The following is a 13,880-nucleotide window of genomic DNA, read 5'->3' on the forward strand; positions in this document are numbered from 1 at the left end:
TCGAGGTCATCCATATCTTGATTGGAATATAAAAAACTTGTTTGACTAGCAAAACTTTCATTATCAAGGCAGAGGAAGCATTGTTACTAGAAAGTTGACTTACGCATCGATGTCTATCTTCACGCAGTTCATGCTGGGATCTCTCTGTTTATTATCAGCAGCGTTAACTGGAAAATAAGTTCAAAATCTACCAAAACCTCTACCTAGTGGCACAAAGATAAGTCCAGACTTTGTCACAGATACCTTTCATTTCAACAAAAGCTTGAAACTTGTGATAATTTTAATCCGTTCTCCAACTTAACATCAGATGAAATAACTCTTTAAAAACATCAAATCAAACTAGAACTATTACCCATGATTTCATCAAAGATTTTGTACAGTCCTGGTACAAATGTGATCTCCCTCTGGACCATACATTCAGTCACATCATCATAAACCCACATGGGCTGCAAAACAACAAAGATAAAACAGTCAGCAAGGCATCTGTGTGTGATAAACCACTATCTAGGATTCTAACCAAAGGGCCCTTGGTAGGAAAACTGGAAAATCATTGCAGAGTTCAAAACAGTAAGTCGCCTTGACCAAGTCATCTTATCAGCTATAAGTATATATGTACAATAAACATGAATTTAGAGCAGTTTCACTGGTATTTGATGCAAACTTGTGGTCGATGATTAACCTCCGAAACCTAGACAAAATCTTATAGTAAATATGTCAGCACGTAAGGACAAAATATCTCAAAGACTGTGGAGTTATGGGGTTTTTTTAAAAAAAATAGGTGTATAAACCACAACACCTTCTACAAGTTAAACATGCAGTGAAACTGTCTACTAACCTGTGTGACAGCTTCAACTGAACCGACATAAGAGTCTGGACGCAGTAGAATATGTTCGAGCTGAGATTTCTTTTGATAGATTCGTTCAACAGACAGTCTCTTGTTGCCCCCCTTCTTCCCCTCAGCTGCCATCTCCATCATCTCAGGGGCAAAATCCCCTCCCCCAGCATCAGCAGCTTTAGACTTAGGCTTGTTCTTCTCCATAGCAGCCTTAGCTTTGGCCTGCATATTGTCAAACAGGGTCTGAAAAATAGTAACATCATTGATCAATCTCAGTCAAAACTAGGATCACATATGACATACAATGAATACAAGGATATAATAAATTCTAAAATACAGATTTGGTACTGAACATGTTGGAAACTAAATTAGGATACAGCAATGAAGCACTGTAAAATATATTCTATAGCAGTGAGTTTGGATTAACACCAATCATGGCACGATTTCATTCACACCACATCAAATTACAATTGCATTTCATCATTTCCTATTTGAGTACCAATGTGCTGATACCTATTTGAATTCCCAAATTTTGACACAATTGGTGATAGTAAAAAAAATCCTGTTCATAAGTAAGTTAGATGAAGACAGGTTACTTCTCCTAATTTAATAAGCAATTGCCAATTTACTTGTTTCGTTTTGTGTAACTCTCATGAGCGTTTTTATCCAAATGCATTGAATACATGCCTTATTGATTGCTCGCCAAGAAATACGAGAAAAGAAAAACTTCGAAGGTATACAGATATTGAAGAAAATGACAGTCAGTGCTATTTTATATATGCAAGTAAAGTATTATATTGTAAACATATATCAACTTTTGAATAAATGTACAGAGCCAAATATGAATGTATTAAATGGCTAGTAGCAGTTAATGTTTCTCACTTGAGATTACTTCATAACATTGAATCAACTGAATGTCATAGCAATCGAATAAACACTGTAAATGTACTCTTAAACTGAAGTTCCATAATGGTAAGTGACCTCAGTGATACCCATCAGTCCACGGAGGCAAAGATGATGTCTGAACAAACTTGGACAAAATTATGGCAAGATTACAGAATACTGCCATCTTTGAAAGCAAGCAAGCTTATGTTTGGTTAGGGTTTGGGTAAGGTTTAGGATAAGGGTAATGCTTGCGTTGTGGTGGCAGGACACAAGGTATCCAATATTCTGTAAATGTGCCAAAATTATAGGTGGAATAAGGCAAACATGGTGGTAAAATAGCTGAGGTAGCGAACATATTCTATAATCTCACCAGAAACTGTCACTATGAAAGAAGGCAGGAATTTGTCCAGGTCTCCTGACCAAACCAACATTATGTTTAGTGTTTATGATGCCCTGAAAATACTGACTGCACCGTATTTAAACAGAAATGAAACCTTGAATACACTCCCATGCTCAGAAAACAAAGAATGCTCACATATATACAGGTTTGGGGATTACTATCTTGTTATTCCTTGGGTCTTTGGGGAGATATCTCTACTTCTGAACTAGTAAATCTACTACTCGACTACAAAGGTGAATCTGTGACTGTGGAGAGAATTCTCATTAATTCTTGGTATGATGTCCACTCTTTTGTAGCAAGTCCAGACTAAGTGAGTTGCCAAGGGGTGTAACTCTGTAGTACTCATGAAAACCTGGTCCATTTTTGGTCACAGGAGGGGTCCTTGTTTTACGTGTTATGGCTTTTTCCACGATGTATTTGATTGAAAAACAACGACTGGTCCCTTCAGAAGGTATTCCCGCGTTGGCGCCATCAGTGAAAAAGGTTGATTTGCTCTGTTCTTTCATAGTTTTTCAACCCTTTAAAATATTGCTGAACATTGAAATTTGTTTTATCAATCGATGGCACACTTTAAATTATTTTCATCATAAGCACACATCAATCCTCTCCATTATAAAACAAATCTTCACTTAATGTAACCATGGATGCACATTTCAGATAGATTTGTGTGAGGGAGGGGTGTATTGCCAGGGGCAGATAACTCCATGTCATTAACTCATTCATTGAATAATTTTGTTTAACATGCTTAATATATTTTAAAGTGTTCAAATGTGTGTACTTTGATATCTAAACAGGTAGGAAAGCATTATTTATGTTTCAAATACCTTGTGCAATTTGTATGTTATTTTCAATAAAAACATTTTGTGGTAGTTAAGCAATGATAAACCAGATTTACATGTATTTTCTGTCTGTACCCAGAAGCCATAGAACACAAAATTGTGGCTAATATTTGAAAACTGACTATATTTTATTGATCTTTTAATTTAAGCAGAATTCAGTATTATTCATTTGTGGATGTCATTGCACTTACATAAACACATGATGTAGATTTAAGTAGAGAGTAAGTATTTTTTGCACATTACAGCATCACAACATACTCACTGACTCAGGTTTAAAGTGAACAATGAATGGGTTAAAGGTGTAGGTCTCGTATTCTTTCTCAAACTTTAAATAAGAATATTGCTCCCATATTAACCTATGTTCTGTTTTATGAACCATGTATACAAACTCCCATTTCATCATTTTCACTGATATAATTAAGCATCAGATTTGCTTCAAGTTTGAAACATGGTATCTTCAGCACTGTCTTTTAAAGCACTGTCTAAATTGAATCTTCAACACTGGTGTTACAGGTTCAAGATCAGAATATATGAAAACATGTTACAATCTTAAGTTCATCTTAATTGATGCAAAACAAAGGTAGCAGTTCATAAACTTAACTCTCTAATTTGAATCTGTTTCAGTAATTTAGTGCTAAGATACTGATTTTGCCAACATTGACATTGTACATCAGTCATGATGTTTAATGAACTGTTTCTTTCTTCTTACAGGTCTGCAGACCTGAAACATGCGTTGATTCGAAGTTCTAGGATGTTCAAAGAAGACGTATAATTCCAGATGAAACATTTTTCCTCTGTAAAGCACTGTGCTGATAGAAAAGACTATTAATATATTTGTGGTTCAACAACATATACTTAAAATAGTTAGGTATTTGAAATAAAAAGGTGTGATGTTTTGACAGTAGTTGACTTGATCAGAATTTAATCATGTAAAGTTTGTTACAAAGCTGATGTATCAACAAACCTTGGAAAAATAGTTTTAAAAATCTGAACCGTTGATATAAATATGGTGTTTACTTGCAATCTTTTGTCAACGATGCAAGATGAACTGTCAACATTTGTGGCTGCTATCATAATCAAACCAAATAAATGAAGATGACAACTCACTTTAAGTGGACCTTCAGAAGCCATTCTAACAAACTGGTGCCCGAAGCGGTTGAAAGTGGATTTTACCCCACAAAATGTTTTATTTCCAACGAGCTTCGTGTTCCTGAGACTCTCGAAATTACACTGCCTTCCTAACTGTTGTCGTTTCAAAATTGCCACTAGATATCAACCAATGATAACGATCGACACATTCTATTTTTGTTCAGAAAACCCAACGCCCAATCAATATGCGTATAACTACCACGTGACATAAGGGTCATGACCTTTTACCTCAAGGACGGATGAATGAATTCGTTCACAACTGAAAAAATAATTACAAACACTCACAGTCCATCTCAACTCGTTTGCTGCCGCCTCGTCTGCCATAATGTCGTATGATTTTCTTCCCACCTAATACCTGAAAACAAACTTTTAAATTAGTTGCTGGTAACAAAACATAATGAACTGTCAGACATTTTCTTGCTGCCGCTCTAAAGACTGTGTCAGTATGTCGTTAGGAACATATCAAGTACATTTTTCAGTGATCCTTCATCAAAATATATCAAACATGCATTCGATAGGAAGATAATCAACTCAGTAATATATCACATGGCTCAGTCACACAGTTCCAGTTACGATTCAATAAAGAATTCGTGTCTGCAAGCATAAAGAACCGCGCTAGCGAAGACAATGGTTTTAAGAATTTCTGATAAGGTGCTGTCTGATTTCCGCATATGCATAAGTTTGATTCCGCATCACTGTACGATAACGAAATGCGATATTTTGTACAAAATATAATTTGACGTTTACCTTTTTAAAAGAGATCCCCTGTCCTGACTTGAAAATGCTCAATCTGCAAATATTTTCCTATGCCCACATTATCAATCGCGGGGCGCCATGATGGTCAGGCTAAACCGGTATTCTTCTTTTTGATTGGCTATTAGAATGTGTGGTAATTTACTTTGACCAATGAAAATGTATTTTACATTATCTGGACTTTATGCGTCTCATCCGAAGAAGAGTTGTAGAAAAGTGACAACATCAACAAGCATGGCGTAGTTCGAAATGTCTTTATAACAATTTTATTTCCACTGAAGCATCTGCACAATTGAAATACAATGGCAGGTTCAGCGCTAAAACGTCTGATGGCTGAGTATAAACGTACACGATTATTTCAGTAGATGTTTATTACAATATAGCACCTATGATGTTTGCTTCCGACAAAACTCATCAACTGGGAAGAATTGATTTCCAAATCAATGTTTTAACTAGCAATTATATTTTGTATTCATCATACTATGTTAGAAACTAATTACATAGACACGGGCACAAGCCATTAACCGCGGTTATCGCAATGCAGTTTTTCTAGTATTCTACGTGTATTAAATCAATTTATTTAATATGGTTTGAAGATTATGAAATAATTTATCATACAACGTAAGAATTTCAATCCTATTACGTTCCTGTTTGTTGAACATACAGCAGTCAGTATGCAGCGTGAATATATGATTGGATTCAGTAGGAACCATAACAGTATTAAAAGTACAACACAATGCCATTTGTGAGCCAGACTGTAATTGATAAAGTATTTTTGCCTGGATATGGTGCCTTTGAACATAATATATTCATGTAATTACAGAGTTGACCTTGAATCCTCCTGAGGGCATTATTGCTGGTCCAGTCAATGAGGAGAATTTCTTTGAGTGGGAAGCCCTTATTATGTAAGTTGTACATGGATGTCCACGATTCTCTACTTAGCTAAAATGTACTGGTAAGGTGGAAATCATGGTGTTGCTAAACGGATGATTTGGCTACTCTAGAGTGTCCTTTATTGTTAGGATGGATCCTTTTGCCACTGACACTTATGGCGGTGATTTGCTTGGACTGGACTTGATTGTATGTTATGGTCAGCAGGCTGAGGCATAAAAAAAATATGAACAATATTAAAACACATTGGCATACTTTCAGAACACAGCACCACACCTTCTAACCTAACCTAATGTAACATAGCGGCACAAGGCCTTCAGTTCAGTATATGAGATATCATCATGATGTGAAAAAAAGGACAGTAAGAGTTAAATGTTTAATGACATGGAAATATTCAGTCTTAATCTTTACTATTTTGAATGAACAAAACCGTCATTTCATGATGAGATAGAAAAGTAAAGTATCACTGTAACAATTCAGCTCACAGCTGTGTGACAATATTGCAATTAGCCAAGTATGACGTTCCAGAAATGTACATGTTTCAAAAACACGATACACAAATCAGATCTTATCAAATGTGGCTCTGTTGATGACATGTCACAGATAACTAAATTAATACAACACAGTTGTCACAAGGCAGTTACTGTAGGACTGATTATTGTCATTGATCTAAATCATTGTCTATATCTTGTTTCAGTCTCTTAAATGTTTAGAGACTTTCCACAGTCCTTTGGATGTACTGATAAACTATCTTGGCACATTCCAGAATTTTGTTTCATTCAATTTTCAGATTCATTCAAATGACTAAGAAATGTAAAACATAAGGGTCAATGGTCACTTAACAAGATTTCAGGACAAAAGGGTTTCCCTCAGTTCCAGTTATGTTGTCTTTTATTCAACAAAACTGGAAACAGCATTCCGCTGTGTATGAACGGTATACTCCAATCTACTGGTGTATCAGTAACACGAACTGAAAAAATAACTTTAAAGAATTTATTCCATTACCAGAATAATTTAGGTCTCAAACAGTTATTGTAACTGAGATAATATATGCTGCTGTCATATTAGTATTATGCATGTTTTCTATGAATATATGTAAAATAATAATTAACATAGGTTCAGCACTTTGGGTTACGTCTCAGGATAGTATGAGACAGTTGACAAATCACCGTTGACTTCCTGTGGTGCATGCCACTTTGATTGTGAAACAAAATGTGGGCTATTAATTTTGAGACATGACTTCAGTGAGTCAACAACCGTGGTCTATCGGGTATATGGGTGATGAGGTGGTGATCAGCTCATGATTGCTGAATAATGTGAATTTGGTGCTATTGCGGTAGGCTTGAAAAGGAGACCTTCATGAACATGGTATGCTTATGTGCTACTTGTATAGAATGAAGTGATGCCATTTCACACACGTTTTCTCCAATGTCACTGGAAACGTCTATGAAAATGGGATGAAATTGAATCATCTAAAATGAGATCAAGGAAGATATTATGAGTTTTTACAGTTTTCTGATTGCATGTTTACTGCTATATAACGCATCTGTTGCATCAGAGCAAACATGGCAACTACTCAGCTTATGGTTTGGCTTTATGATAAAGGTGTCTTTTATGAGTTATTATGATGTTGTGATGTTCGTCTGATCTGAAATAAGTGGAAAAGAAACCGAACCCAGCTGCTGATCTGGTATCTGCATTTGCTTTCTTCTAAGTAGATGACTTGGGGTGATCTTGAACTCATTTCCAGTAAAATAGTGACCATCCAGCAAAGAACAGATTTTATTGAAATGATTTGATTTCAAGATGTTTTAGAAAAGGTTTAAAGAGGTGAATAAAATGATGGTACAAAACTGAAAATACCAAATTTTTTTATTGCACTACGGTATACCGAACCGAAGGCAAAATACTACAGTTCTGCTAATAATGCAGTATACTGTTTCACCCTTAATTGATGCTCATGCTCTTGATCACTGGATTTTCTGGTCCAGACTCAATTATTTACCACTGCTGGAATATTGCAGAGTGCAGAGTGCTCATTCATTATGTCCCTTGTGTTATGATGTCACTGCTGTCAAGTGATAAACAAATGATTTCAGTACACCTTATTACACCCATTTGACATGAGGTAGGTACAGATGTGTGGTCCTTATGGCACAATGTGAAGTTTACTGTATAATCATCATGGTTCCTGGCTGTCAAGTGTTTGGTGTACCTCTCAGTGCTGCACTGCAATAATGTTGAACAGGAATATTTCTCATGGATAGATATCCTCTTTATAGCTATGGATGTGACGTTTCAGTGTAGATGCTAATGCCGTTATCAAGCAAGTGATACACAACATTATGGACAAGGAGAACAGTTGCACAGAGGATACTTTTGAGTTTATACAATTAATGATATCGATGTACATAGTGATGAGGGTGGTGTGGTAGCCCAGTGGTCACAACTTTCACTCTATGTGGGTACAATGCGTGAAGCCCATTTGTGGGCTGTCCATGATATTGCTGGAATATTCATAAAAGTGTCATCAAACTAAACTCACTCATTTGTGTAGTAATGACACAGTAACAATTGTTCTGGTAATGGATATGAAGCCAGATTGGACAGAGTGCAGGAGATGGCTTAATCTTGATTGGCCTTGATTGTCATTCTCAGGTTGAAAAGGGAAAAGTTCACTTAACCGGCGTGCTCGCTACACCAGCATACTGTGCAGGTCCCAACACATGCTGGGTTAGAGGGCTTCCACTGTACATTAGAGTTAGGGAGTGAATGAGTATGGTTTTATGCCAACAATATCACCAGAAATAGGCTTTACTAATTGTACCCATGTGGGGAATCAAACCTGGGTTTCTGAATGACAAGCCAGCATCACAAACATGAAGGTACTTCACAGTATTGAACTCTGTGGAACATTCACTCTGCTGTGATGTAATCCAATCATTGGCCTAAAGGGCAACTTAATGAAAACTATATAATCAACATCATTGTCACCATTATTGACACATTACAAATTTACCATTCTCAGTGTTATTTAGTGTGTGGTGTGAAATCCAAATGTTACATTTTTTCTCCTGGATTGTGTAACAGTATTGCAACACGATATCTGATAGTATTGCACTATGTGCACCTCTACTGTGGTGTTGCTTTGCACCAGACGTATCATAGCAGTTTAAATTTTGACCCATTCTGCCATTGTTAAGGCAGAGCTTTTCTTGTTCCTTTTCTCAGGGGTCCAGAGGGTACATTCTTCGAGGGCGGGGTGTTTCCAGCGAGATTGACTTTTCCAGCTGACTACCCACTGAGTCCACCAAAGATGAAGTTTACATGTGACATCTTCCATCCAAACAGTAGGTAGACCGACTGTCACCAGTACATACTATCATTGAAGCTTGTGAAGCTAGCCTAGAAGTATCACTGAACACATCCAATTTGTTATTTTGTTGTTTAATGGCCAGTCTAGGTAAACTTAGACTCATTATTATTCATTACACTGCTATACTGAGTCTAACAAACCCTGGTAGAAGGTTGCATTAGTTAATCTTTCTGAATTTACAATCTGAACACAGCTCACTAAATAGTGAAAATTAACACTTGTACATGCCGTAAGAACTTTTACCTCAAAAACTTGAAAGAATCTGAATGCTATTATCTGCATGATTTTCACAACAATATTCCAAACAGTTACTGAAAATAGGGTTTTTGTCTATATTCCAGAAAAGTTATTCACCATGTGGAAATACAAGCTAATAAAAATTTGTAAACACAAACACCTAGGTATATAAACTGCAAGTTAAATATCTGTGCTTTATGTGACTGTTCATTTGTTGAGGGATCAGCGTCAGCAACTGGGGAATAGATAATCAAAAAAACATTTTGTAACTCCCTCTGAACCCCTAAATAGTAACCATTGTCTGATTTGTTAGATCAGTTCGTCCTCTTGCATTTGATTCAATGGTCATAGGTCACTCTGAGGTTAGCAGACGCGACCTTCTTTTAGGGTTTGTTAGACTCAGTATAGCAATGTAACGAACAATACTGAGCGCAAGGTTACTCAGGCTGTTTAATGCCTTACTCAGACAATGAAGCTATGTGACATTAATCTGATCTTAAGTTAGTCTGAACCAGAAAGTTCAGTGGTTGACGAAATGAGTAATGTGTAACTTGGATATAATGACATGCATCAACTAAATCAAAGATCTCTTTTTGACAGTCATGGGTTGAGGACAACATATACTACAAGGGAGAAACAAACTGAGTGATTATCTTTGTAAACATGGCCGTCTGCCATGGTTAACAGGACCAAATATATCTGATAGAATCTGAGGACTTGAATTGTTTCAGTCTGAAAGTGACAGAATGTTTCAGTTCCCTGCTACCATGATACAATGGTTAAAGATCTGTGAGTTCTGAGCCTACTCTGAAATGTTTCAATGTGTTTTACCTGCCATGTTTCAGTCTACCCTGATGGCCGTGTCTGCATATCAATCCTGCATGCCCCAGGGGATGATCCAATGGGGTATGAGACGAGTGCCGAGCGCTGGAGCCCTGTACAGAGTGTTGAGAAAATATTATTGTCAGTTGTCAGTATGCTGGCAGGTAAGTTACAGTAAAATTTAAACAGCAATGGGACACCCATTCTCTTCCCACAGAGGTTACTCAAGTCGCATCTTCCCATGTAACTAATACAACCTTTTCATTGCATGACAGGATTCGTGATTAGTTGCAATCAGATTTAGTATAGCAGTCAGTGACATTGTTTCGAAGGTGATCAGGACCACCTCTGTGTCTCCTGGTTTGATTCTGTGTGTCCTGGCCTTCTTCTGTGTGTCCTTTTCTGCTTCTGTGTGTCCTAGCCCATCTCTGTGTGTCCAGGCCCACCTCTGTGTGTCCTGACCCATTTTTGTGTGTCCTGGCCCATCTCTGTGTGTCCTGACCCATTTCTGTGTGTTCTGACCTGCCTCAATGTGTCCTGACCTGCCCCTGTATGTCCTGGCCTCGCTCTGTGTGTCCTTGTCTGCTTCTGTGTGTCCTAGCCCATCTCTGTGTGTCCAGGCCCACCTCTGTGTGTCCTGACCCATCTTTGTGTGTCCTGGCCCATCTCTGTGTGTCCTGACCCATCTCTGTGTGTTCTGACCCATCTCTGTGTGTCCTGGCCTGCCTCAATGTGTCCTGAGCTGCCTCTGTGTATCCTGGCCTGCCTTTGTGTGTCCTGGCCTGCCTTTGTGTGTCCTGGCCTGCCTCTGTGTATCCTGACCTGCCTGTGCGTGTCCTGACCCAATTTCTGTGTGCCCTGACCTGCCTCTGTGTGTCCTGGCTTGCCTCAGTGTGTCCTGGCATGCCTTTGTATGTCCTTGCCCATCTGTGTGGCCTGGCCCATGTCTGTGTGTCCACATGCCACATGTGGTTTATTGTATGGCAGGGCTGAAGTCGTAGAAACTTGCAAGAGTCAAGCTGCCCCAAATGGTCACCCATTCAACTACTCTCTGTGACTGAAGCTGGTTAAAGGGGCACTGATGCGGAGCGAATGCTGTTTCTCGCCAATGGTCTAATTTCGAAACCAAGCTGCAAATTGGTCAGCGCCCACTCCCTTGACTGTGACGGATGAAGAGACTGGGCTGCGGTCCACATTAGCAGAATTTCTTCACCTAAACAGTCAGGAGGCCGGATTCCCATCATATGCCATTATTAAAAATATCCATGGTATTCCTTGTCTGATTGTAACAAAATATCCCAGCAGTGTAGTTTTTTTCTGATGCCTGGATGGTATAGTGACAGATCCAATTTGATTTTACCTTGATATTTAATCATGTTATGTGAAAGTATGATATCTACAGGCACGTAGCAAGAAAATTTGATCCAGTCTGAAAGATTGCAAAGCTTGATATTTAGATTGTTTTAAGTGTTGGCCCAGCTGTCATAGCTGTCATATGTAAATTTTTGGTACTTATGGCAGCTACAATGGTTTATTATCTATGATAATAAAAACATACAGTTGATTTATTTGAATTCATAAACTAAAAACAATGACTTTGCCATTGGTAGAGAAATCTGAAGATTTTCTTGCGTAAGAAAACCGATTACACCTATTTAGCCAAGTACACAGCAAATGCCTGTTTGCATTTCTTATGTAACGAAGTTGCGTTGGTATCCTCAAAACAATTTCGGCCCTTAAGTTTTTTCAGGCTGCATGCGACACAGAAATTACGTCCTCCTTGCTGTAACTCGTGTTTGCTGGTATAAAAAAAACATGTGTTATTTGTCATCATTCACTTGATGGTCAGTTAATGAATTTATAACAGGTATAATTAGTGGTAACATCACTTAGGTTACTCAACAAAGGTTCCCATTTGGCATTTCTCCTGTCTGGAGTAAATACTCAACATTATAAATTTACATCTGTAGTGGCAAATGTATTGTATGTCATGTAATTTTTGCTTGTAAGTGATGCTGAGTTACAAAAACAAACATTAATCAAAAGATTAACCGATAACACTCTGATTGATTAATTACTTTTATTTTCTACAGCAGATTTGTCAAAAGGCGGTGTGTGTAGAAGTACTAATCTATACTGACTACACCCTGTCGTAAAGTGCCAGTGTAAAAACAACATCCTCCCTTCAAAGAATTAACCACCGTTGCGTTGATTGATTGATTGCTCATTATTGGTTAACTAAATTACTTAGAATGGCGGACATCATACAATTAGTTGCAATTAGTTGCCAGGTGTGCTATCTTGGATGACCAGTGAGAGGTTTATCAGGTTTTCACCAATGTGAAAGACGCAAAATGATGTGTTACTTTTTCGCAGATTAGACTGTTGTAAGACTCACGACATAGAGCAGGATTATTTACCAGCTGCAGATGAATGGAATATCGTTCTTTTATGTGGATATTGATGGATACATTCCTGAACAAAGTAGTAGCCTGACATTGTTGCTTTCACATTAGTCTGTTTTAATTAAAATTCATTTTTTGCATTTTGTTTTATTTTATTTGTTATAGCATTCAGCAGAATCTGTATGACAGAAAACACACACTAGATCGCGTATGTGTGTGAAATCATCCACATTGGCAGTCTATACAATGTTTACTTGTTACAGTCATGTTAGAAATTTACTCTAAACTTAAGCAGACCATGTTTTTTTAATTTTCAAAATCATACAAATATGACAATAAACTAATTTGGGTTATGAGACAAAATATAAAGATGTACATTGCCTTCGTTATTTTTCCGTCCTAATAGTTTTTTACCATTTCAAGTGTTTCATTTGTTTTCATAATACATTTGTAATGAAGTAAAAATGACTTCACCTTAGTTGATCTGTCTATAATCAAACTCTCAATTGGGCATACGGGCTGCGCAGCAGAGGTAACGAACCAGTCACGAACTCTGGGATATCATCTGGGTACTCACAGGAGAAAAACAATAACAAAAAGAACAACCAGTCTACGGAATTTGCTCCGCATCAGTGCCTCTTTAACATCAACTGATTTGTGGCCTGTGCTTCATTGTTAGTTCAACTGTTAGTTTGTGTCGATGGTCTGGAACATTGTTCATTCTCTTCATCAATAGGTTTTGCTATCCAGGTCCTGTGCTTACAGGCAGTAGTGATATTGCTGCAAATTGCAGCTAATAGCGTAAACAACATGTACTCACTCAATCATTTGCTGTTTCAGAACCAAATGATGAGAGTGCAGCAAACGTCGATGCAGCGAAGACATGGAGAGAGGACAGACAGAAATTTGAGGATATCGCCTCACGCACTGTTCGAAAGTCACTTGGATTATAGCTGAAATTCTGAAAGATTTATTAAAGGTGCAATAATGAACAATAACTGTATACAAACATACAGCTTGCATCTCGGAAGTTTACATCCAGGAAAAAGGGCATTGACAGAGATAATAGTTGCTTTGCCCTTCGGGAGAAGGGGAGTTTTGTTACAAGGGAAGTAACTCTTGATGAGTTTTGTTCTGTTCATTTTAGAACTTCAGTGTGTCACTTTAATAATTAGGATTGTTAATATTATGTCACAGTTATGTCAAATTCATGATACAAACAGACTTGTAGTCATGATCTGACACAACACTGATTTTACCTATAATAAAGCTCACTTGAATGAAAGTG

At 37.5% G+C, this 13,880-nt stretch overlaps 2 protein-coding genes across 6 annotated transcripts in view; one reads left to right on the forward strand and one right to left on the reverse strand.

The window, feature by feature from the left end:
* LOC137297588 (DNA topoisomerase 2-alpha-like) overlaps window positions 1–4,987 on the reverse strand; it is a 35,230-nt gene extending 30,243 nt beyond the window's left edge. For 4 of the 5 annotated variants that reach the window (XM_067829437.1, XM_067829434.1, XM_067829436.1 and 1 more), the window contains exons 1-5: window positions 4,856–4,987; window positions 4,394–4,463; window positions 836–1,078; window positions 353–446; window positions 104–167 (exon numbers count right to left, since the gene is read on the reverse strand). In XM_067829437.1, the coding sequence (XP_067685538.1) occupies window positions 104–167; window positions 353–446; window positions 836–1,078; window positions 4,394–4,432 (440 nt within the window). In that variant the 5' untranslated portion in view covers window positions 4,433–4,463; window positions 4,856–4,987. Of the gene's footprint in view, window positions 1–103; window positions 168–352; window positions 447–835; window positions 1,079–4,066; window positions 4,215–4,393; window positions 4,464–4,855 lie in introns of those variants that run through there. The other variant, XM_067829435.1, reaches the window with a different exon arrangement.
* Window positions 4,988–5,038: 51 nt separating this feature from the next.
* On the forward strand, window positions 5,039–13,877 carry LOC137298851 (ubiquitin-conjugating enzyme E2 G2). The gene is made up of 5 exons (XM_067831182.1): window positions 5,039–5,206; window positions 5,685–5,766; window positions 8,984–9,102; window positions 10,211–10,351; window positions 13,433–13,877. The coding sequence occupies exons 1-5, from the start codon at window positions 5,164–5,166 to the stop codon at window positions 13,543–13,545; spliced, it is 498 nt and encodes a 165-aa protein (XP_067687283.1). The 5' UTR covers window positions 5,039–5,163; the 3' UTR covers window positions 13,546–13,877.
* The last annotated feature ends 3 nt before the right edge of the window (window positions 13,878–13,880 follow it).

The sequence above is a fragment of the Haliotis asinina genome, chromosome 10, assembly GCF_037392515.1.
Source record: "Haliotis asinina isolate JCU_RB_2024 chromosome 10, JCU_Hal_asi_v2, whole genome shotgun sequence".
Taxonomy (NCBI): Eukaryota; Metazoa; Mollusca; class Gastropoda; order Lepetellida; family Haliotidae; genus Haliotis; species Haliotis asinina.

Coding starts and splice junctions, on each gene's coding strand:
- LOC137298851 (XM_067831182.1), top strand. CDS start 5,164: ATGGCAGGTTCAGCGCTAAAACGTCTGATGGCTGAGTATAAAC. Junction 5,767..8,983: donor GAGTGGGAAGCCCTTATTAT/GTAAGTTGTACA, acceptor TCCTTTTCTCAG/GGGTCCAGAGGGTACATTCT. Junction 9,103..10,210: donor TGACATCTTCCATCCAAACA/GTAGGTAGACCG, acceptor GCCATGTTTCAG/TCTACCCTGATGGCCGTGTC.